Raw genomic sequence first — 24,269 nt, forward strand, 5'->3', positions numbered from 1 at the left:
TACACTCCCATGTGGGAAAATGATCGACTTCCTAAAAATTTTGCCTTTAGATGCTTTCAGAGATGGGGGGGAAATTAGGAATAACAACTCTAGCTCTAGCTAAGGGGAGAGTTCTCTTTACAATCTAATTGCATCTATCAATTCCACCAACTAAGACATGCTTTACATTCCCAATTCTCTTCTAGGATATTTTTTCCCCCTATCCTTGTTCTTGATAAGATAGTACAGGCAGGGTCAACAAAAGGTCTCACCTCTGCTACATATGCGGTATTGTCAGATAGGTTTCTACTAAACTTTCCCATTCACTTTGGTTGGGGGAAAAAGACATCGGTCCTATTCCCGAGGGAGGTCTGGGATGATATTCTTTGGTCCTCCCCCGGGTGTCTTTCACCATCATCACACAGACTGTCACAGATCTTTATTCTCCATAGAGTCTATAATATGCCCCAGTTTCTGTATGCAATTGGATTGAAATCTGAGCCAGCCTGTGCTAGATGTGGCAATACAGGTACGCTAATAAATCTTTTGTGGCGGTGTCCGAAACTTCAAAGATATTGGGTGAAGGTGATTGGTGCCCTAAATGGGCTATTGGATACTAACATTCTGTTTGAACCACTTGTATGCCTATTGGGTTACTGTGATACGTCTATTTATACCTCCTCTACTTTTAACACTATAAGACACGCATACTTTTTGTTGCCCAAAGACAGATTGCTCTTAGGTGGACCTCTCCCTCCCGCCGACCCGTATCTGAGTGGATTTTAGATCTCAATAGGATTATACTTTTTAAAAAACATACTCTCTAAGGAATTCCATGAGTAAGTTGGATACTACCTGGTCAAGATGGCTTCAATCCATGACCTAGGTATCATATAAACGAATAGGTACTATATATTTTGTAATATTGGATCTTGTTATTTTAATTTTTTTCCCCATGCATACTCAAAGAGCAGGTTGGGGGATAGAGGGAGGGGGGGTTTGGGCAGGTGGGTGGTTTGGGGTGTTGATAATTAAAACTATTAGATGGGCACCTAAACGACCACAACATACAGGGTTGTACAATTAACCTAAAAGCACACACACAGGTTGGACTTGTGTCTTTTTTTTCAACCTCACCAACTATGTAACTGTGTAACATTAAAGGGTCACTAAAGGAAATCTTTTTGTTTAGCTAAATAGCTTCCTTTACCTTACTGCAGTCCTGGTTTCATGTCCTCATTGTTCGTTTTTGCTCTGATGTTGCTGTAATTCTTCTCTGATCTCCACACTTCCTGGTTGTCTGTTTCCTGATGACCACAGTACTGGGAGATTCTAGTTTCATTTTCCAAACCATCACTGCTCTATGGCTCTATACAGCACACAGGCAGGATAACATGCAAAAATGAAGCTAGAGGTACATTATATGATTGATTTGTATCTATTATTAAAAGGAATCAGTTAACTATTATGTCTCTATAACCTGTAAACAGTAATTTCAGCAAAAACAATGTTTTCCTTTAAAGAGGAAGTAAACTCTTCCCTTTTTTTCCTTACCTGCAAAGTAAAGGTGTATTGTGACTGTACTGTCTTCCCTGATGTTGTAAAGCACTGCGCAAACTGTTGGCGCTATATAAATCCTGTATAATAATAATAATATAATAATAAAGGCATAATGTGCTAGTACTAGCACAATATGTGCAACTTGCCTGCAAATGAAGCTTGCATCGTCCCTGCCAAATGCTGCATCCATCTTCGCTTGTCTTCCTTCCAGGTCTGTGAACCCCATCTGTGTGACTGGCCAGAGCCGCATGTGCACGGGAGCTGCCAGTCACGACAAAGGCTTCTGAAGAAACGGCACGGGTGGCCATTCCTTCACCGCACATGCGCATATGACCTCATCAGTGCAGTATACAGTAAATATCACTGTGCATTTTTAGGAGATATTAACAGTACCTATAGGTAAGCCTTATTATAGGTACAAAGAATAGGGGAAAGTTTACTTCCTCTTTAACCACTTGCTGACCCGGCCTCCGCAGTTTTACTGCGGCAGAATGACACGGCTGGGCAAAATGACATTACCTTACGTCACTTCGCCTTTTGGCGCACTAGGGGCGCGTTAACCCCTTCCCTGCCAGTGACATTCATACAGTAATCGTGCATTTTCATAGCACTAATCGCTGTTTAATTGTCAATGGTCCCAAAAAATTTGTCAATAGTGTCCAATGTGTCCGCCGCAATATCGCAGTCCCAATAAAAAAAGATCTTCACCATTACTAGTAAAAAAAATTTTTTTTTAAATGGCATAAATCTATCCCGTTTTGTAGACTCTATGGGCCAGATCCACAAAAGGGATACGACGGCGTAACTGCTGTTACGCCGTCGTATCCCTGTTCCTAACTATGGAACTGATCCACAGAATCAGTTTTCCATAGTTAGGCAGAAGATCCGGCATGTGTAAGGGACTTACACTGCCGGATCTTAGGATGCAGTACCGCATCCGCCGCTGGGGGCATTTCGTGTCGAAATGCCGCCTCGGGTATGCAAATTAGCACTTACGGAGATCCACGAAGCTTTTCAGCTTAATTTTTTCTCCGTAAGTTTTAGTTTGCAAACGCAAAATTAGGGCTGCTTTTGCAAAGTGTAAACTGTTTACACCTTGTAAAAACAGACCTTTCTGTCCAGCGACGCGATTTTTTTTTTAATTTGAATTTTTTTTTCCGCGCCGTATCTATTTTTTTCTTTCCCGACGCAACTTTACTGACCCGTCGCAATCCACAAAGCTCGGCGTAACGTAATTTCGCGCTATGCACGTCGGGAAAATGACGTCACGAGCATGCGCAGTACGGCAGGCGCGGGAGCGCGCCTAATTTAAATGGGAATCGCCCCCATGAAAATAGGAACGCCTTGCGCCTGCGGAATTTAAGTTACACAGCCCAATTTCTAGGTAAGTGCTTTGTGGATCGGGCACTTAGGTAGAAATTTTAAGGCAGTGTAACTTAAATGGAAAAAATTAAGTTACGCCGGATCTTTGTGGATTACCCCCTATAACTTTTGCGTAAACCTAATCAGTATACGCTTGTGAGATTATATATATATATATATATATATATATATATATATATATATATATATATATATATATATATATATAATCGGCCTAAACTTTTTTTTTTTTTTTTTTATAGAAATGTGGGATATTTATTATAGAGGTTTTTTTTTTTTTCTTTTCAAAATGTATTGCTCTTTTGTTTATAGTGCAAACAAAAACAAAAAAACAAAGACGTCACTTTTTTTTTTGGTTACAACTTTGCACGGCCGTGCAATTGTCAGCTAAAATCGGTGCTGAATCGCAAAAAATGCTCTGGTCAGGAAGGGGGTAAATCGTATCGGGGGTGAAGTGATTAAGGCTTTCTTGCAGCTATAATGTACTGAGATTTAAAAAAAGCCTCCCATTGCTCTACTTCAATCGTGTAACCTTACTCTGTTCTTTGCGTGGGGTTTTTGTCCCCAAAACATTGAAGGATCCTGGAGAACAGGAATCATTTTTTCGAATTGCATAATTGAATGGATCTGATGACTGGATTGTTATGTGTGGGTACTGGTTGTAAACCCTTTACAACCACTTTTTACTACAGGTAAGCCTATAAATCTTACCTGTAACTACCATGGATATCTCCTAAACCTGCACGGTTTAGGAGATATCCCCAGTATGAGCATGTTGCTGACGCCATCGGCACATGCGCACTAAAGCAACGGCTCGTTCGTGCCATTGCTTCAGCTGACGTACCGTTACTGGTGGCTCCCGCATGCAGGCACGGGAGTGTGGTTGTCGCAGCTCTGGCCAATCACAGCGCCTGAGCCCACGATACCCGGAAATAACTGCATACTAGCTCATGCCTTTGCCGTGCAGGTGTTTTTTTGTTTTGGTTTTTTTTGCGGGGGGGGGGGGGGTTTACAACCACTTTAAGAATACCTTTATTCACAGACCAATTTTTTTCCTTATATTTTGCATTATTACCCTCTGTCTTTTTGTTGTGCCCCCTTTCCCTCTTTGTCATTTTTTCATCTTTTTTTATTTATTGATTTATTCTGTGGTTCGTTGCATAGCTACCAGGATGTTATTGTTTCATTCTATGGACTGGACATATTGGTGGCCACAAGAGGATGTTGAATAGTATAAATATTACCCCAAAATGACAATGCTGTGAATAATCTCAATAGGTATCCTATAAGGAATGTTGGTATATTGAAAGGTCTAGGTGTGTGCTGTCGGGTGTCTAAAGGTTGACACCCCCCCCCCCCCTTTACTATACCTGAGAAGCAACCTATTTTATAGGCAATGTTACCTTTCTATCGTGCATGTTTATTTTTTATGGTACCATTATGCTGCACTGTTTTTATCTGACACTAGATGGCTCTAGAAGACTTGCTTTTATTAGTATCTGTTCATTCTGCTATGCTGTAAATTATAGGCCTACAGCAAGCTTTAAAGTATAGAATAGTGTGCAGAAAATAACACTCCAGGGACCTGAAAGGCAGATGGTCATGTTTCCCCTATTCCATCTCAGTTTGTGTACAAGTAATAACATCTTGTACAAGTTATTGCCTATTTTTCCTGTTACAGAAATTATGGTTCTTGTAATGGCGAAGCTAAAAAGTGTTTGTTGGAAAAAGGCGTGCTACATATTCGGCCCCTTTCACACAGACAGATAGAATGTTGCTTTTAGCTGCGGATTTTACCGCAGCTAGAAGCACACAATGCTTTCCTATGACATCATGCACACTACTGTTACCTGCGGTTTTGTTCCCCGTGGTTTTGTGCGGATAGAAAAAATAGAACTGGATGCGTCCAGCTGCGAAATTCCGCAGCTATCGTCACATAACCGCAGTGCACTGTGTCAGCTGCGTTTTGGTTTGAATCTCCACTCCAAATTTCAAATAAAAAACCGGCATGGGTTCCCCCTACAGGAGCATACCAGGCCCTTGGATCTGCTATGGATTTTGGAGACACCCCCGTACGCCGAAATGACGGCGTGGGGTTCCCCCCAAAATCCATACTAGACCCGTATCCAAACCGCAGCCGGCCGGTCAGAAAAGGGGTGGGGACGAGCGAGCGTCCCCCCCTCCTTAACCGTGCAAGGCCGCATGCCCTCAACATGGGGGGGTAGGTGCTTTGGAGCAGGGGTGGCGCCCTGTGGCCTCCCCACCCCAAAGCACCTATCCCCATGTTGATGAGGACAGGGCCTCTTCCCGACAACCCTGGCCGTTGGTTGTCGGGGTCTGCGGGAGGGGAGCTTATCGGAAATCCGGGAGCCTCCTTTAAGAAGGGGGCCCCCAGATGCCGGCCCCCCACCCTAGGTGAATGAATAGGGGGTACATCGTACCCCTACCCATTCACCTGGCGGAAAAAAACTAAAAAAAAACTACACCGGTTTTTTGAAGACATTTATTAGTCGGCTCCGGGGCCCCCCTCTCTTCTTTAGCTCTTTTACGAGGGGGGGCCTGCTTCTTAAAGGAGGCTCCCGGATTTCGATAAGCTCCCCTCCCGCAGACCCCGACAACCAACGGCCAGGGTTGTCGGGAAGAGGCCCTGTCCTCATCAACATGGGGACAGGTGCTTTGGGGTGGGGGGGCCACAGGGCGCCCCCCTGCCCCAAAGCACCTCCCCCCCATGTTGAGGGAATGCGGCCTGGCAAGGTTAAGGAGGGGGCGCTCGCTCGTCCCCACCCCTTTCCTGACCAGCCGAGCTGCTGCTCGGATACGGGTCTGGTATGGATTTTGGGGGGAACCCCACACCGTTTTTTCGGCGTACAGGGTGTCTCCTTTAAATCCATAGCAGATCCAAGGGCCTGGTATGCTCCTGTAGGGGGAACCCATGCCGGTTTTTTATTTGAAATTTGGCGTGGAGTTCCCCTCAAGATTCATACCAAACGCAGTGCTTGGTATTGGCAGGGATCCAAGTCGGATGCCCGTTCAATATCGTGCTGCGGCTAAACGCAACCGCAGCTAAAAGCACTGTACAAATCTACAGCTAATCTATGTGCCTGGAGTCAAAAGAGCTGGTTGTGGATTTCAGAAAGAGGAAGCCACCAGTGACCCCAATCTCCAGCCAATTAGTAGATGTGGAGGTAGTGGAGAGTTACAAGTATCTGGGGATGCATATAGATAATAAGCTGGACTGGAGCAAGAACACTGAGATGCTCTATAGGAAGGGCCAGAGCCACCTATACTTTTTGAGGAGACTGGGGTCCTTTAACAATGCTAAAGATGTTTTATGAGTCTGTGGTGGCCAGCGCACTCCTGTATACAGTGACATGCTGGGGAAACAGGCTTATACCTTGTACAGACAATCGGAATTTTCGATGGGGGGGGAAAAAGTCAGATGGAATTTTTTCATCAGATTTTCCGACCGTGTGTGGGCCCCATCTGATTTTTAAAATAGGATTTTTTTTTCCCCATCGGGGGAAAAAAAACATGTTCGATCGGAAATTCCGATCGTCTGTGTGGAACTCCGACAGAGAAAAATCCATGCATGCTCAGAATCAAGTGGATGCATGCTCGGAAGCATTGATCTTAATTTTTCTCGGCTCCTCATAGGGTTTTACGTCACTGCGTTTTGGACGGTCGGAATTTGGTCTAACAGTGTGTATGTAAGACAGCTTGAACGGAATTCCGATGGAAAATTCCATCGGATTTTATCCTATTGGAAATTCCGATCGTGTGCACAGGGCATTAGGGTGCCCGACACCAACAGACTCAAACTGATACGCAAGGCCAGTGATGTTGTTGGATTGGAGTCTTTTACAACAGTGTTGGAGAGGAGAATGTTGTTCAAGTTATGTTCTATCTTGGACAACTCCTTACACCCACTCCATAATACGCTGGTCAGTCTGCAGAGTACCATCAGTGACAGATTGTTACACCCACAATGCACCACAGCGTGACACAGGAAATCATTTTTGCCTGTGAGGAGCAAGATTAATTTGGGTTGTTTATGATCAGGACTTTGTATTGTTTTTTATAGTATGTTGGTATTGTGTTGGTTATTTTCTGGGGTGGTGTTCGAAAAAGTGGTTTATTATTTGTATTTGGTAGTTTGCCTGTTATTTTAATCTGTGTTATTTATTTATGTTGTATTTTATTTGTATGGATGTTTTATTTGTTGTGTGTGTTTTTTTTTTTTTTTTTTTTTTTTTTTTGTTATTTGGTGGTAATGGCTGTTGTTGGTAATTTTGTTGTGTTTTTTTGCATCTTGTTCAGTCTATTGTTGTTGTGATCTTGTGTTGTCTTTTTTGTTAAAGCGGGGGTTCACCCTTAGAGGGCACTTTTCCCCCATAGATTCCTGCTCGTTTTTACTAGGGGAATCGGCTATTTATTTTAAAATATGTGCAGTACTTACCCGTTTACGAGATGCATCCTCTCCGTCGCTTCCGGGTATGGGCTTCGGGAATGGGCGTTCCTTCTTGATTGACAGTCTTCCGAGAGGCTTCCGACGGTCGCATCCATCGCGTCACGATTTTCCGAAAGAAGCCGAACGTCGGTGCGCAGGCGCAGTATAGAGCCGCACCGACGTTCGGCTTCTTTCGGCTACGAGTGACGCGATGGATGCGACCGTCGGAAGCCTCTCGGAAGGCTGTCACTCAAGAAGGAACGCCCGCTCCCGAAGACCCATACCCGGAAGCGACGGAAGAAGATGCAGCTCGAAAACGGGTAAGTACTGCTCATATTTTAATACAAATAGCCGATTCCCCTAGACCGAACGAGCAGGAAGCTAAGGGGAGAAAAATTTTTTTTTTTTACAAATGGGTGAACTCCCGCTTTAAGTGTGTCTGTGTCGTAACAATTTCCCTTTGCGATTTAATATTCGTCTGTATTGCATAAGAACTTGCAGTGCATTCGTTTTCACTAGACTGGCTATTTCACTTGTTAGCCATAGTAGACTATTGTAGTCTTTTGGTAGTGTTGCTTTTGTGCGATTCTATAAAATCTTTGGTTCTGTTTACAATCTGATACCTAACCGCACATATCCATGTCACACTAAGCAGCAGCCTCCTACTAGAAAAACCCTTAAACCTAGCAAAAAACAATAACAATATGCTGCCCTCTCTGGGAATGATTGTCAAGGGCCGTTCTACAGATCTCAGGTTGATGGCAACGATGAGATCCAAAATCATCCTCTACATGTCTATAAATATCATAAGAGGGATTTGAGTATAAAATTAATTAATGATAAAAATGGAGAAAACTGGATCCCATTTTGAGGCAATTCCCTTCACTTCAATTCAAACAGATATGACACAGACAGCAAGAAAGCACTGTTTTGAAAGTCTACCCAGCAAAGATGACAGAGAAAAAGGGGATACTAAACCATTTGGCCGACGCTGAACTGTGCTTATTCATGTAAAATGCAGATAACCCAGATTTATACATTGCCCATTTTGTATTGTGCGGGTTCATGTGCAATTTTGCCAGCACACAATTTTAAATTGTAAAAAAGGATTCAGTATATACAGTACGGTGTACATTTAGTACATATTGTGTGATATTTATCAAGTACATATTCTTTTACAGACATAACGATTTAACATCTTCCTTAAGGGACAGTGTGGACGACATGGATACAAAAGCGGGTACGTGGGGCTACTTTGATTTATTATGTGCGTGTATGAGCAGAAAAGAGCATAGTTTCAGATTAGAATGTGAACACTATCTTTTAGGGGTCCAAAGATGACAAATCTTCACTTATTTCAAAGTACCCAGTTCAATATCGGGCACTTTTACCCCCTTCCTTTCAGCACTGTCACACTTTAAATTGTGCATTCATGCAACACTGTATCTAAACACATTTTTTTTATCATTTTGTTCACACAACTAGAACTTTCTTTTAGTGGTATTTATGGCAATCACCATTCGTCTTTTTTTTTTTTGTGCTAAATAAAGGAAAAAAGACCAAAATTATGGTATTTTTTTTATTTCTCTTAGTTTCTGGTATAAAAGTATGCAATACTTCATACATTTAGGCCAAAATGTATCCTGCTACATTTCATTGGTGAAAATAAACCTAATCAGTCTTTATTATTTCGTCTGTTGGAAAGTTATAGGCCTTGTACACACGACCGAACATGTCCGCTGATACTGGTCCGTCGGACCAGTTTCCGCGGACATGTCCGACCGTGTGTAGGGCCTACCGGACAGTCTTCCGGCCTAGCGGACAGGTTTCCAGCGGACAAAAGTTTCTTAGCGTGCTAAGAGACTTGTCCGCTGGAAGCCTGTCCTTCGGACATGTCCGATGGTCAGTACGACTCATCGGACATGTCCGCTCGCCCGAAATCCCACGCATGCGTCGAAGTGATTCGACGCATGCGTGGAAGCATTGAACTTCCTGGTGCGCACACGTCTCCACGTCATCGTCGCCACCACGTCACCGCGTATTCTGTCCGCAGGAAATTTGATCTGATGGTGTGTACACACATCAGACCAAATGATCCCAGCAGACATGTCCTAAGAAAACGGTCCGCGGACCGTTTTCATGGGACATGTCTGGTCGTGTGTACGAGGCCATAGAGTCCATAATCTATGGGATATATGGCCCCATCTCATTTCTTGAGGTCCAAAAATTTCAGGACAGTACAAATATTCCCCCCCCCCCCCCCCCCATGAGCCCCTTTTGAAAAGTAGACGGTCTAAAGTCTTTAGTAGGAGGCATACAAGTTTTTTTTTAAAGTTGTAATTTTTTGTCTTAATTGTTTTGGGGAAAATAATGTAAAAAAAAAATCACTTTCCATACTGTCACCGGTGCAGTACAGCATCATATAACTGGTGTGGCAGTGATCAGGGACACTGACTAGTGACGGTATGGGGAAAACAAAAAGGTGTAATCATTATTTTATTTTTATTTTTTCCATTTTATTTTTCATTACTTTTTTGGCTCTTTTTGTTTACATTTTTTGTTAACACACTGTTACCAGAGCAATATAATGTTAACATAGGAACATTGTAATACTCCGGGGAAGTGATCAGGGTTTCTTTTTCTTTCTTTTTTGTTTTTTTTGTTTACACATTATGATTGCTTATAGCAGTGAATTTAATTGCTATAAGCAAGAATTTTAGGAAATTAAATCGGTTCATTCCGTTTGTTTTGTTGTGATTGGCCCTATCTCTGTACCATGTGATCACTGTGATTGTGATTGACACACTGCGATGTGCTGTGATTGGTCACAAGGATCACATGGTACCGGCAGCAGGCCGGTACACTGACACTTGGTGACAGATCGTGCCCGCAGCGCGGGCCATTCCGCAAGGACGTCATATGACATCCACCCAGAGCGGTGAAAGTCCTGCTTGGCTGTCAAATTGCTATAGGCCAGGTGGAAACTTGTAACATGGCACCATTATATCCTGGGGCAGAAGCAACTCTTACTTTTACTGACTTACAGGCTTGACAGCAATGTGTTTTATGTTCTCATATTTTTATCATTTTTTCCCTGTATCCCCTTCACTTTTATTCCCCATCTATTCAAGAAGGAACTTCATTCCTCTGTTTGTGAGATGTTTCTTGGACTCGTATGCGCTCCAGTTGATTGTTCTTTTGCAAGTGCAGTTAAACATAACTTTTTAAAAAGCTTCTCTACGTTATGTTTAGCAGGCTGTTTACATCAATATACAAGGCTTCTTTTATGCAAAGGAAACTTATCTGTAACATAAACCAGGAGTTAAAATATGAACTTCATCTGTGTAGCACAGGCAGAGGGAGGAAACATCTGAGATTTTTACATGCTTAGATGGTCTGCATTTTGCAACAAGATATTTGAAAACTAATATTGAAATACAGGAAACTTGACAAAGAGCTGCATACAAGCACTCAAGAAGGAATCTTTTTATTATATTCAATTCTTATTACAATAAAAAGACATATAGACATGGTATGTTAATAAACCCATTTGCAGGAGTATCTCTCATGTGTACGAGGTGGTATTAAAAAGTTTAGACTAGTATTGTAACACGCCAACAGATGGCAGCACAAGGCTGCATGCACAGTCACAGGGAGCACCAACCTTCATAAGTCAGTGTGCCAAAAGACATCGTCCTGTGTACATCGGGTGCTGTGCAACTGGTGCTATTCTGACTGCGCACATTACCACGTCTGCTATTTCATCATGGACAGCAAGTTACAACAAAGAGCAAACGTGAAATTCTGTATGAACAGGGCAAATCTGCCAGAGATATGGCAAGTTTACGGCGATGGTGTAGTTCAAAATGTTTTGAGTGGAGATCTGCATGACACCAGCAATCTGCTGGTGCAATGCTTTACAGGCTCCAACAAAAATTCACCGGACACAGCTGATGACGGATCACTATACAAGCCTGCTGCCAGTATCGTGATCGCTGTGACCAATCACAGCAGGTCACATGACCGTTTTAAACAATGAATGGCTTCTTTTCATGCCATTCATTGTATTGCTTGCTGTGATCATGGCCAATCGCAGTCCATTTGTACCATGTGATTAGCTTTTACCAATCACAGCTAATCGCAACACTAGGCAATGTCTACACACTGTCATTCAGTAAAAATAATTGCATATACTAGTGAAATGCACTGCTATAAGCAAAATATTTGCCTATAATGGTAAAATTCACTTGTATAAGCAAGTATAGTACAGAAAATAAATAACCCGATCAACTCCCCAGAGTGGTGCAGTGTTATGGTAATATTGTATTGCTCCTTTTTTTTTTTTTCATACTGTCATTAGTCAGTGTCCCTGGTCACTGCCACACCAGTTATTAAATGACTATGTACTGCACTGGTGAAAGTATATAAAAAATAAATAAAACAAAAGTGGGGGAAAAAAAATCTTAATTTTCCAAAGAAAGTGACAAAGATATACAACTTCAAAAAACACGCCATGCCTCTTACTAAATACCTCAGACTCTACCTTCCAAAAAGGTCATTTGGGAGTATTTGTACTATCCTGGTATTTTCAGTCCTCAAGAAATTAAATGTGTCAGTACATCAGGATTGATTAATTGTCAGATGTATACACCATAGTTTGTGGACGCTAAACCTTTACTAAAGACGAAATAATATATAAACAAAGAAAACCGCATTTACACACACACACTAAAAAAGAATCGCCACGGTTTAAAATAATTACATTTTGTTGCTTTGCAGCCTAAAATGAAGACAGTTTTTGTTTAATCCAGCTGTATTTAATAGTGCAAGATGTAACACCAACATGTAAGAATGTTGAAGAAGTCACTGAGTTGGAAAAAGGATCACCCCCTTATGTCAGTATTTTGTTGGATCACATTTTGCTTTAATTTACAGCCTTTAGTCTGCTGGGATATCTCTACTAACTTGGCACATCTAGACTTTGCACTATTTGCCCACTCTTCTTTGCAGAACTGCTCAAGTTCAGTTAAATTTGTTGGTGACCGTTTGTGGACTGCAGTCTTCAAGTCATTCCACAGATTTTCAATGGGGTTTAAGTCTGGACTCTGACTAAGCCATGCAAGGACTTTCAGCCTTTTCTTTTTCAACCACTTTGTAGTCATTTTTGCTGTGTGCTTTGTGACATTGTCATGTTGGAATGTAAACCTTCTTCCCATTGACAACTTTCTGGCAGATGGTGGCAGATTTTCTTCAAGAATTGGTATTGGTATTTTGCCCCATTCAATTTTTCCCTTTTATCCCTACAAATGCTCCAGTTCCTGCTGCAGAGAAACATCCCCATGACAGGATATTACTACCTCCATGCGTAACTGTAGGAATGGTGTTATTTGGATGATGATTTTTTTTATAAGGCTTTTTTCCCCTTATTTTCACCTGCTGGTCCAGGCAGTAATACACCTCCTGCCTCAGGGTGACTCCATTCTGAAAAGAGGAGCATCAGAGACACCTTTTGGACCACAGCATTGTCAATCTGGGGTAAGGGTAGGGTTAGATGTACTAGCATATTTAGATAGACTTGACTAACATATAAGCCACTTAAGGACCAAGCCTCTTTATGTGATTTGTTGTTTACAAGTTAAAAACATTTTTTTTTTTGCTAGAAAACTACCGTATTTTCCGGCGTATAAGACGACCCCCTATTTTTCCAGTGAAAACTTGGGTTTTGGGCTATACTCACCGTATAAGACTACCCCCTTCCGAGACAACACCACCATTTAAAAAAAAAAAAAATAGAAACATAAAAAAAACATCAGATTTGATTTAAAAGTACCATAAAACTTTTGATGTAGGACTTTATACTTGTAGTAGAAGACTGCAGTATAATATATCAATACCCTTTAATATACAGAGACATTATTTCAGGTTAAACGTTGCTCATTTGTAATTAGATATACTATCTTGTACCCTTTCAGAGCTTTGCCAACATTTGTTCTTTTTTTTATTTGTAAGATGTAAGAAGCTCAAAACGTTTGTAAACAAAATACATTATAGGTGACTACTGTGTGCATACAGTGTGCACCGCTGAGCCAATCACGGCAGGCAATGCATTTGACTAGATGGTTGATGGATGCAAAGCCTGCTCGGATTGGCAGAGGCTGTGACATCATCAGCCTGCGCCGCACCAATCCGAGCAGGCTTCATCCAGCAACAGAGTGCATCGCCGCCAGGATTGGCTGAGCGGCGTGCACTGTATACCAGCATTGCCGACGGCCGCAATAGCAGTACAGGCATGGGTTTGGCAGCGTAACGAGCACCCGTCGGGCTTCTCCTCGATCCGGCGGCCTCCTTAACAGGTACCTATCACCCGGCGTATAAGACGACCCCCCTATTTTGGCAGCATGATTTGGGTGTAGAAAGTCGTCTTATACGCCGGAAAATACGGTACTTGAAACCTCCAAACGTTATACATTTTTTTTTCTAGCACCCTAGAGAATAAAATGGCGGTCGTTGCAATAATTTATTTTGCACTGTATTTGCGCAGCGATCTTACAAGCTCACTTTTTTTGGGGGGGGGAAATGCACTTTTTTTAATTTTTAAAAAAATAAGACAATAGTAAAGTTAGCCCAATTTTTTTATATTGTGAAAGATAATGTTACACTTCAAAATTGCGCCCGCTCATGGAATGGAGACAAACTTTTACCCTTAAAAATCTCCATAGGAGACGTTTAAAAAACTCTACAGGTTGCATGTTTTGAGTTAGAGAAGGTCTAGTGCTAGAATGATTGCTCTCGCTCTACTGATCGAGGCGATACATTGCATGTAAACATCCCTTGTAATAGAAAAAAGCTTGACAGGTCCTCTTAAATATAAGATCTTGGGTCAAAAAGACCTCAGATCTCATTTTTCACGTTGCTTCCGCCCTGCTAAGGTATGAAGACGGGTGGGGGCCATCTTCCCTTTACTTGTCTCCATACCCAGCCACAGGAAGGACCCAATTGCCTCTGTCGCTGCCGATGGCTCGGGTAAGCGGCGGAGGGCACAGAGAGGGGGGGGGGCCCTCTCCTGCTGGTGATCTCGCAGCGAATCCGCCGAAGAGACCGCCATTATCGGAAACCACCGCCGGCTGAAGACGAGGATACCTGGGTTATGGCAGCTAGCTGCTGCCATAAGAGATATCCCTTTCAAACAGCCGACGTATATCGACGTGCGGTGGTCCGGAAGTGGTTAAAAAGTTTTCATTGTGGAATAAAGCATTTGCATAAATGAAAACAAGTGGACCATTATAAGCACCCCAGTCGGTGTTCAATGGTTTGTCTATTAAAGAAAGTTAAAGCAGAACTTTACCCATAATGGCTTGATAGATGACAAGTCAATTACTTTAACATACATTCCATATTTATAATTATGCTACCAAAATGAGTGTGTGGTGTATATTGCCTCCAGCCTTGCTCTTGTTTCTTCTTGCTGGAGAAAGCCATTTTATTAAAGTCGCTTCCTTATTGGAAACGCTCCTTGGACTCAAAAACATTGTCACTTTTAAACAAGACCCTTTTGTCAGACAAGGTCAACAGATACTAAATACAACAATTGTGAAGATTTGGATCCTAGGTGGATATAATAATAAAAAAAAATCTACATTTATTCATAATAAAATATGTGTGTGTATATATATATATATATATATATATATATATATATGTTTTTTTATTTTATTTATTTATTTATTTTTATTATATCCACCTAGGATCCAAATCTGTACAATCTATTTAGTATCTGTTGACCTTGTCTGACCAATAGGGTGTTGTTTAATTTTTATAATATTTTTTTTGCCTCATGATATGCTCACAAAGTTCGCCTTTTTTTTTTTGGGACACATTCTCAGTCCTTACATATACTCATTGGATGTTGGCATAGTGGGGGTCTTCCCTTTCTATTTCTTCAAATAAAATATGCACATCTCCAGACTTGATTGTATGGCTTTACTCAGTTAGAGAGGAAGGCTGAGAGGAGCTTTTTAGTGCTAACATTCACAGGCTGCCCATGAGGGAGAAAGGCGATCAGGTGAAAATAAAAGCAAAAAAGCCTAAAAAAAAAAAAAAAAAAAAAAAGAAAAGAACAATTGCAGCCATCACATCTAAGAACTGGTGAACTGCAAAATAATAATTCTTTGGTTTTGGGTTTAATGCAGCTTTAAATATTTATTAGTAAAATGTAACTATTAGTATTGCTGCTGTTTGCATTAACTTGATCATTTTACGTGATTATGTTAAAAACAAAACAAAAAACAAAAAGCTGCTGTTGTGTCTGAAGGCATTTCAGTATTGGGAAGCTTGAAAAAATCATAAAATTGTCATTTCAGAGAAATAGTTTATCAGTTTATGCCAATAATTATTGTTAGGTGTGTGGTTTTCTTCATAATTAAAAGAGCAGAATAAAATGGATGGGAGGATGCACACAAATATGCACAGCTTATAATTACAAGTTAGGTGGCTGGCCACAGTCCTGTCTTAGATGCTGATTTTACAAGGATAGTAAAAGTTGTACTGATTTTATGAGCTAATAATTATATGTTGCTAGTAAATAAAAAGGTTAGCTTATATAAGGGGAAAGAATAAATTTCCTCCCCAAATATAGGGATTTTTACGTGAGATGTGTTGCTCTTAGTATCGAAGGTAGGCGCACAAAACACAAGGTTTTTAGATATCAAAAATAATTTAATTATATAAATATAAAGTTTCACATTTCATAAAATAATTTAGCAAAGTGAAATATACATGATCACGACCAATTTTACATGATTTATACAAAAAGGAAATCAAGATTATGATTAGAAGAAAAGCAGATGCGATATTGCCAACTAGTTTCGCACTAGATGTGCTTCATCAGGGCTTGCATGATACTTCTGTTCCTTAATTACATGTAGTGGTCTGTGTATGACACAAAGGTTCATTATTAATTCAGGTAGGGTCAATGTAGTATCTTTAAACTTTGTAAATAAGTGTTCAACACATATACAATTAATAAAATAAGAATAAGAGAATATAGTGCGCTTACCAATTATGTTTAAAAAGCTCAAAGAACCTGGCAGAACCAAGAGGAGCTGCCAAGAGAAATAGCGAAGGCGAACCTGATGCGGACAGGAGATATTGGATGCTGCACTTTCAATCAGCGGAGGCCAGATCCACTTGATTTTAGCAGGTGCGGACAATGAGATGTAAAGAGGGGGTTCACCACAGTTAAGGAGGAAGAGATACAGGTAAGAATACGTTGTATCTGTTTCTCTCCTAAGAAAGAAGGCACAGGGTTAAAATTAAAGATAAAGAAAAATAATATTGATTGAGAAAATGAATGAAAAAATTATAATAATATGACAGATTAAGGATGTATCCATATATATTTTTATAGACATTTTTTTAGATAAAACAGATATCTTATATTCAAATGAACATAGACAAAATAAATATTCATGCATTAGATGAATATGGATGAAGTCTAAAGAATATGTATAAATCTAGAGAGTATTACCTCAATAGTAGTGAAGTTTGGATATAAGCTCAATACTGCTAGTAGAATCCAGCAGAGTTCACACTGGATTCTCGGTAAGCTCTACAAGTAAATAAAGCACAGAATGTGCATGCATATAGGTATATAAATGAATTCGGTATAATATGAAAAACATGAATTCAGTAAAGATGACTATTGCGACGCAACATAGTAACCGTCTATTAGAGAAGAATATTATTGAAAAAGAAAAAGAGAATTTACCTTAGATGGTTAATGACATGAAGTATCTAGTAAAATATGCTGATGTCCTAGGGGGATATAATATCCCAGTAGTATTATAACCAAAGACAATGCTGTAGAATAGTCCAAGGGCAGTTGTATATGTTGTTTATACTGCGATTCTATGAATAGAATAATAGATAGGTTAAGCTCGTGCATATGGCAAGGAAAACCTGCATAGAGCACTAGATCTTGAGAAGATAGACTGGAAGGTAATTACCTTATTTATGTCTCAACACCGCGAGGCTAAGTAAGGCAGCGTTGCATGTGTGGCGTGATATCCTCCCTCGAGCCGTCCAAGTCGGCGTCTGACACACACTGTGTCAGCGCTGACCTTAAGAGCAACATCTCCACCGGAAGTGAAGAGAGTCAAGCATGACCCCTGGCGTCATATCCGGTCCACGTGTCCCAAGACACTTGCGCGCGCATCCCATGCGCTCCAGCGTGATGATGTAAGCTGGAGCGCATAGGAAGGAGACATGTATTAACAGTCTCAGACCGGCCAGAAACGAAATGGTGGCCGGATATGCGCGCGCGTCCCATCAGATGTTGATAATAGGGACGGGAGGCATTGAAGAGAGCACGCCCCCTGTGTTGGGACCTGTGATTGGCCACACCAAGGCTATGCAGGATCCAACCTCCCTCCGCATCAGGAATCCCTCCCCATGTTAAATGGAATGGTTCAGAGCTCAGAAAACGCAAAAAGAGAAACATTTTTTTAAATAAACACTAATAATAAGTTATACGCAATAACGCGTGTATTTAACTGTAAAGAAATATATTAGAATATACTCCTGATTTCTCTCAGCTGGACATCCAATGGCTTATTTTTACACTGTCTTATCTGAGGGAAGGTTAATAAAAAAGAGACATCTACAATAATAAATATTTTTAGAAAGTTTTTACATTTTCCAATTGCTAACTCATAAATCATAATATAACAAGGCAAGATGGAACAAAGCAAAATACAATCCAAGTAAGAATAAATAAAACAAGGACAAAAAACATAAAAAAGCAAAACAAAAAACACAAGAGATACATTTGAGCCAATGATAGAGGGAGAGGCAATATAGCCATAGATCATAAAAGTTCTTATCATGTATTTATCACCAATGATTCATTATATCTATATAGGACTAGTGCCTGAGACAGAGATATAATTTGCCTTATATCTATATAGGGCTGGTACCTGAGGTAAAGATATAATTAGCCCTAACAGGGCGACCTATATCAAAGTATATATATGATCTATAAGTTAAATCTCTGTGATTTGGACCAATGATAAATGAATGTATAAAATGTATTCTAATGGGGTTTAATGATGATTAATCACGGCCATGGCATTACCCTATAAAAAAGGTTTAAATGACAGGGATGTGTTGAGCCCTGGTACATAGGTGGCCCGTTGGTCAAAAATCCAACGGGCCTCACGTTGGAGGATTTTTTTATCAAAATCCCCTCCTCTTTCCGGAGGGGAGATCACTTCTAATGCAAAGAAAGTAATGAAAGATGGATCATAGCTGTGGTGCAACCCCACATGTTTGCAAATGGGTGTATAGAGCAAACCTGCCTCTAGATAATAAAGATGATCCTTAATTCTTCTAGAGAATGCCCTTTTCGTTTTTCCTATATAGAAAGCGCCGCACCGACACTTTGCAAGATATACAATACCTATAGTTGAACAATTGGCATGTTTCTTGGACTTAAGGAAACCTCCTCTAGGGAGGGGACAACCGTCCCCTTCTTCGATCCAGGGGCAAACATCACAGTGTCCACATTTGTATGTACCTGGTACCTCAGGCTCCTGTGAAATGGGAGCCTCAGGTACCAGGTGACTATGTGTAAGGCCATCTTTGATGGACCTACATCTTCTATAAACAATCTCGGGTCTTTGTGAAATATACTTTGAAATGATAGGGTCCTCAGCAAGGAAGTGCCAATTATGGTTGATCAGTTGGCGAAAAATGTTCTGATCAGAGCTGAAAGTGGTTATTAATTTGGTTGTTGGATTGGACTCCTTTACCTTTTTCTTAAATAGTAATGAATCTCTTGTGTTTATCTTTGACTTTGCATATGCCTGTTTGAGAACTTTTTTACTATATCCTCTCAATAAGAGGCGTGAATACAGGGCAGACGCCTCTTTTTCAAAATCCTCCTCCTTTGCACAATTGCGCCGAAGTCTTAGGTACTGACTGTAGGGGATGCTTCGCACCAAGGATCTTGGGTGAGAGCTAGAGTAGTGTAAAATAGTGTTTCCTGCCGTTTCTTTCCTATACAAATTAGTGGACAAAGTACCATCATCATTTACTGAAATTTTTAAATCAAGAAAGGGGATACTTTTGGTATCCGACTGGATCGTAAATTTTAAATTATAATTGTTAACAGATAAATATTCCATAAATTTGGACAAAAGTTCCGCACCGCCAGTCCAGATGATCAAAACATCGTCAATATACCTCCGCCATAATAATATATGGCGGAGGTATATCACGGCGGAGTCATCTGAGAAGATGGCTCTCTCCCACCCCCCCAGGTACAGGGTGGCATACGATGGGGCACACGAAGTCCCCATCGCCACACCCTGCACCTGGAGGTAGGTTGAGCCATTAAAAACAAAAACATTATTAGTCAATATATGCTCAAGCAAGGCCGTAACGAAATTACACTTAAAAAACGCATGGTCTCTCCTCAGGTACCCATAGATCATTCTAAAAAGAACCTGGAATTGGGAATAGACACAAGTGGTGACCTGGTGGTGGGTAACACTCCTTTGGTAATGTTTGCTATGGAGAAGGAAATTACAAGCTTAAAAGAACAGGGAGCAATCCCAAAGACTAACAATAGAATAACTAACTCAGGTAACATCCCTTTAGGACCCTGCCTAATTCCATCTACACCAGTGGCCACAATGAAGTTAGGAAAAATGGATCCTTTTGTGGTCAAGCAGATGCAGCTGACTCAGGATTAGATATTGTAAACCTCTCGACATACAATCTCTCATCCACTGAGATTGAAGTGCTGAAACTGGGACTGAGTTTCTGCCCCTCACAAAAAGTGGACAAATTTACCCTAATTAAAGATCTACATTTATTTGCTAGAAACCTTACATATAAATTTATGTTTGACACTGACAGGGGACGTATAGCGTCTAGGGAAGAAGAATTATATAAAGACTTCAAGGTACAAGACTTCAGAGCCTTGAAAATCTTGATCCAATTGTTGGATGAAAACGAGAGCTCTGAAGAGCTTATTGACCTTTCTGATGAAATAGAACCAGAAATAGAACTGATCCCGGAACCCTGTAAGTTTAAGACAAAATCACAAAGATTCCCTAACCTACAAACCTCACCAGCAGTATGGGCTTTCCTTAAGCAAACAAGGAAACAAATTGAAAACCTAGTAATTCCCAAAATCTCTGATAATAATTTATCAAAAAAACAACAGCAAGCACTTACCGAACTCACTAGCAATAGTGAATTGGTGATAAAACCCTCCGATAAAGGGGGCAATGTGGTTGTAATGACAAAGATCCAATACATTCGAATGTGTGACAAAATTCTATGTAATAACAACTGGTACAAAATAATATCAGAAGATGATGTTCCAAAAGCCAGATCTGATTATATTTCACTAATCTCACTGGCATTTCAGCAGGGACTGATCGATCAAGATTTGAGGGAATATCTAGAGATTAAGTGGCCTATAACCCCTACGTTCTATTCATTGCCCAAAATACATAAAGACATCGGGGATCCACCCGGGCGCCCCATTATCTCAGGTATAGGCAGCCATACGGAAACTGCAAGTAAGTATGTAGATATGCAATTGAGACCCCATGTAATGGCATTACCATCATACCTTAAAGATACGTTGGAACTTCTAAAAATAGTTGAAGGTATGAGTGTACCCCCAGGATCAATTTTGGCAGCAATAGACGTAGAGGCCCTCTATTCTAGTATCCCTCATACAAAAGGGATTCAGGTCATTTCCCAGTTTTTACGTGAACAAGACCACAATAATTGGAAACTTTGTAATTTCGTTACGGCCTTGCTTGAGCATATATTGACTAATAATGTTTTTGTTTTTAATGGCTCAACCTACCTCCAGGTGCAGGGTGTGGCGATGGGGACTTCGTGTGCCCCATCGTATGCCACCCTGTACCTGGGGGGGTGGGAGAGAGCCATCTTCTCAGATGACTCCGCCGTGATATACCTCCGCCATATATTATTATGGCGGAGGTATATTGACGATGTTTTGATCATCTGGACTGGCGGTGCGGAACTTTTGTCCAAATTTATGGAATATTTATCTGTTAACAATTATAATTTAAAATTTACGATCCAGTCGGATACCAAAAGTATCCCCTTTCTTGATTTAAAAATTTCAGTAAATGATGATGGTACTTTGTCCACTAATTTGTATAGGAAAGAAACGGCAGGAAACACTATTTTACACTACTCTAGCTCTCACCCAAGATCCTTGGTGCGAAGCATCCCCTACAGTCAGTACCTAAGACTTCGGCGCAATTGTGCAAAGGAGGAGGATTTTGAAAAAGAGGCGTCTGCCCTGTATTCACGCCTCTTATTGAGAGGATATAGTAAAAAAGTTCTCAAACAGGCATATGCAAAGTCAAAGATAAACACAAGAGATTCATTACTATTTAAGAAAAAGGTAAAGGAGTCCAATCCAACAACCAAATTAATAACCACTTTCAGCTCTGATCAGAACATTTTTCGCCAACTGATCAACCATAATTGGCACTTCCTTGCTGAGGACCCTATCATTTCAAAGTATATTTCACAAAGACCCGAGATTGTTTATAGAAGATGTAGGTCCATCAAAGATGGCCTTACACATAGTCACCTGGTACCTGAGGCTCCCATTTCACAGGAGCCTGAGGTACCAGGTACATACAAATGTGGACACTGTGATGTTTGCCCCTGGATCGAAGAAGGGGACGGTTGTCCCCTCCCTAGAGGAGGTTTCCTTAAGTCCAAGAAACATGCCAATTGTTCAACTATAGGTATTGTATATCTTGCAAAGTGTCGGTGCGGCGCTTTCTATATAGGAAAAACGAAAAGGGCATTCTCTAGAAGAATTAAGGATCATCTTTATTATCTAGAGGCAGGTTTGCTCTATACACCCATTTGCAAACATGTGGGGTTGCACCACAGCTATGATCCATCTTTCATTACTTTCTTTGCATTAGAAGTGATCTCCCCTCCGGAAAGAGGAGGGGATTTTGATAAAAAAATCCTCCAACGTGAGGCCCGTTGGATTTTTGACCAACGGGCCACCTATGTACCAGGGCTCAACACATCCCTGTCATTTAAACCTTTTTTATAGGGTAATGCCATGGCCGTGATTAATCATCATTAAACCCCATTAGAATACATTTTATACATTCATTTATCATTGGTCCAAATCACAGAGATTTAACTTATAGATCATATATATACTTTGATATAGGTCGCCCTGTTAGGGCTAATTATATCTTTACCTCAGGTACCAGCCCTATATAGATATAAGGCAAATTATATCTCTGTCTCAGGCACTAGTCCTATATAGATATAATGAATCATTGGTGATAAATACATGATAAGAACTTTTATGATCTATGGCTATATTGCCTCTCCCTCTATCATTGGCTCAAATGTATCTCTTGTGTTTTTTGTTTTGCTTTTTTATGTTTTTTGTCCTTGTTTTATTTATTCTTACTTGGATTGTATTTTGCTTTGTTCCATCTTGCCTTGTTATATTATGATTTATGAGTTAGCAATTGGAAAATGTAAAAACTTTCTAAAAATATTTATTATTGTAGATGTCTCTTTTTTATTAACCTTCCCTCAGATAAGACAGTGTAAAAATAAGCCATTGGATGTCCAGCTGAGAGAAATCAGGAGTATATTCTAATATATTTCTTTACAGTTAAATACACGCGTTATTGCGTATAACTTATTATTAGTGTTTATTTAAAAAAATGTTTCTCTTTTTGCGTTTTCTGAGCTCTGAACCATTCCATTTAACATGGGGAGGGATTCCTGATGCGGAGGGAGGTTGGATCCTGCATAGCCTTGGTGTGGCCAATCACAGGTCCCAACACAGGGGGCGTGCTCTCTTCAATGCCTCCCGTCCCTATTATCAACATCTGATGGGACGCGCGCGCATATCCGGCCACCATTTCGTTTCTGGCCGGTCTGAGACTGTTAATACATGTCTCCTTCCTATGCGCTCCAGCTTACATCATCACGCTGGAGCGCATGGGATGCGCGCGCAAGTGTCTTGGGACACGTGGACCGGATATGACGCCAGGGGTCATGCTTGACTCTCTTCACTTCCGGTGGAGATGTTGCTCTTAAGGTCAGCGCTGACACAGTGTGTGTCAGACGCCGACTTGGACGGCTCGAGGGAGGATATCACGCCACACATGCAACGCTGCCTTACTTAGCCTCGCGGTGTTGAGACATAAATAAGGTAATTACCTTCCAGTCTATCTTCTCAAGATCTAGTGCTCTATGCAGGTTTTCCTTGCCATATGCACGAGCTTAACCTATCTATTATTCTATTCATAGAATCGCAGTATAAACAACATATACAACTGCCCTTGGACTATTCTACAGCATTGTCTTTGGTTATAATACTACTGGGATATTATATCCCCCTAGGACATCAGCATATTTTACTAGATACTTCATGTCATTAACCATCTAAGGTAAATTCTCTTTTTCTTTTTCAATAATATTCTTCTCTAATAGACGGTTACTATGTTGCGTCGCAATAGTCATCTTTACTGAATTCATGTTTTTCATATTATACTGAATTCATTTATATACCTATATGCATGCACATTCTGTGCTTTATTTACTTGTAGAGCTTACCGAGAATCCAGTGTGAACTCTGCTGGATTCTACTAGCAGTATTGAGCTTATATCCAAACTTCACTACTATTGAGGTAATACTCTCTAGATTTATACATATTCTTTAGACTTCATCCATATTCATCTAATGCATGAATATTTATTTTGTCTATGTTCATTTGAATATAAGATATCTGTTTTATCTAAAAAAATGTCTATAAAAATATATATGGATACATCCTTAATCTGTCATATTATT

The 24,269-nt window shown here is 40.5% G+C and overlaps 1 protein-coding gene across 1 annotated transcript in view; it reads left to right on the top strand.

Annotated features, from left to right (window-relative positions):
* The window catches only part of CAAP1 (caspase activity and apoptosis inhibitor 1), a 53,641-nt gene that overhangs the window by 22,334 nt on the left and 7,038 nt on the right, over positions 1–24,269 (top strand). The window contains exon 6 of the mRNA XM_040358668.1: positions 8,551–8,609. Coding sequence (XP_040214602.1) covers positions 8,551–8,609 — 59 coding nt within the window. The remainder of the gene's footprint in view (positions 1–8,550; positions 8,610–24,269) is intronic.

The sequence above is a fragment of the Rana temporaria genome, chromosome 1, assembly GCF_905171775.1.
Source record: "Rana temporaria chromosome 1, aRanTem1.1, whole genome shotgun sequence".
Lineage (NCBI taxonomy): Eukaryota > Metazoa > Chordata > Amphibia > Anura > Ranidae > Rana > Rana temporaria.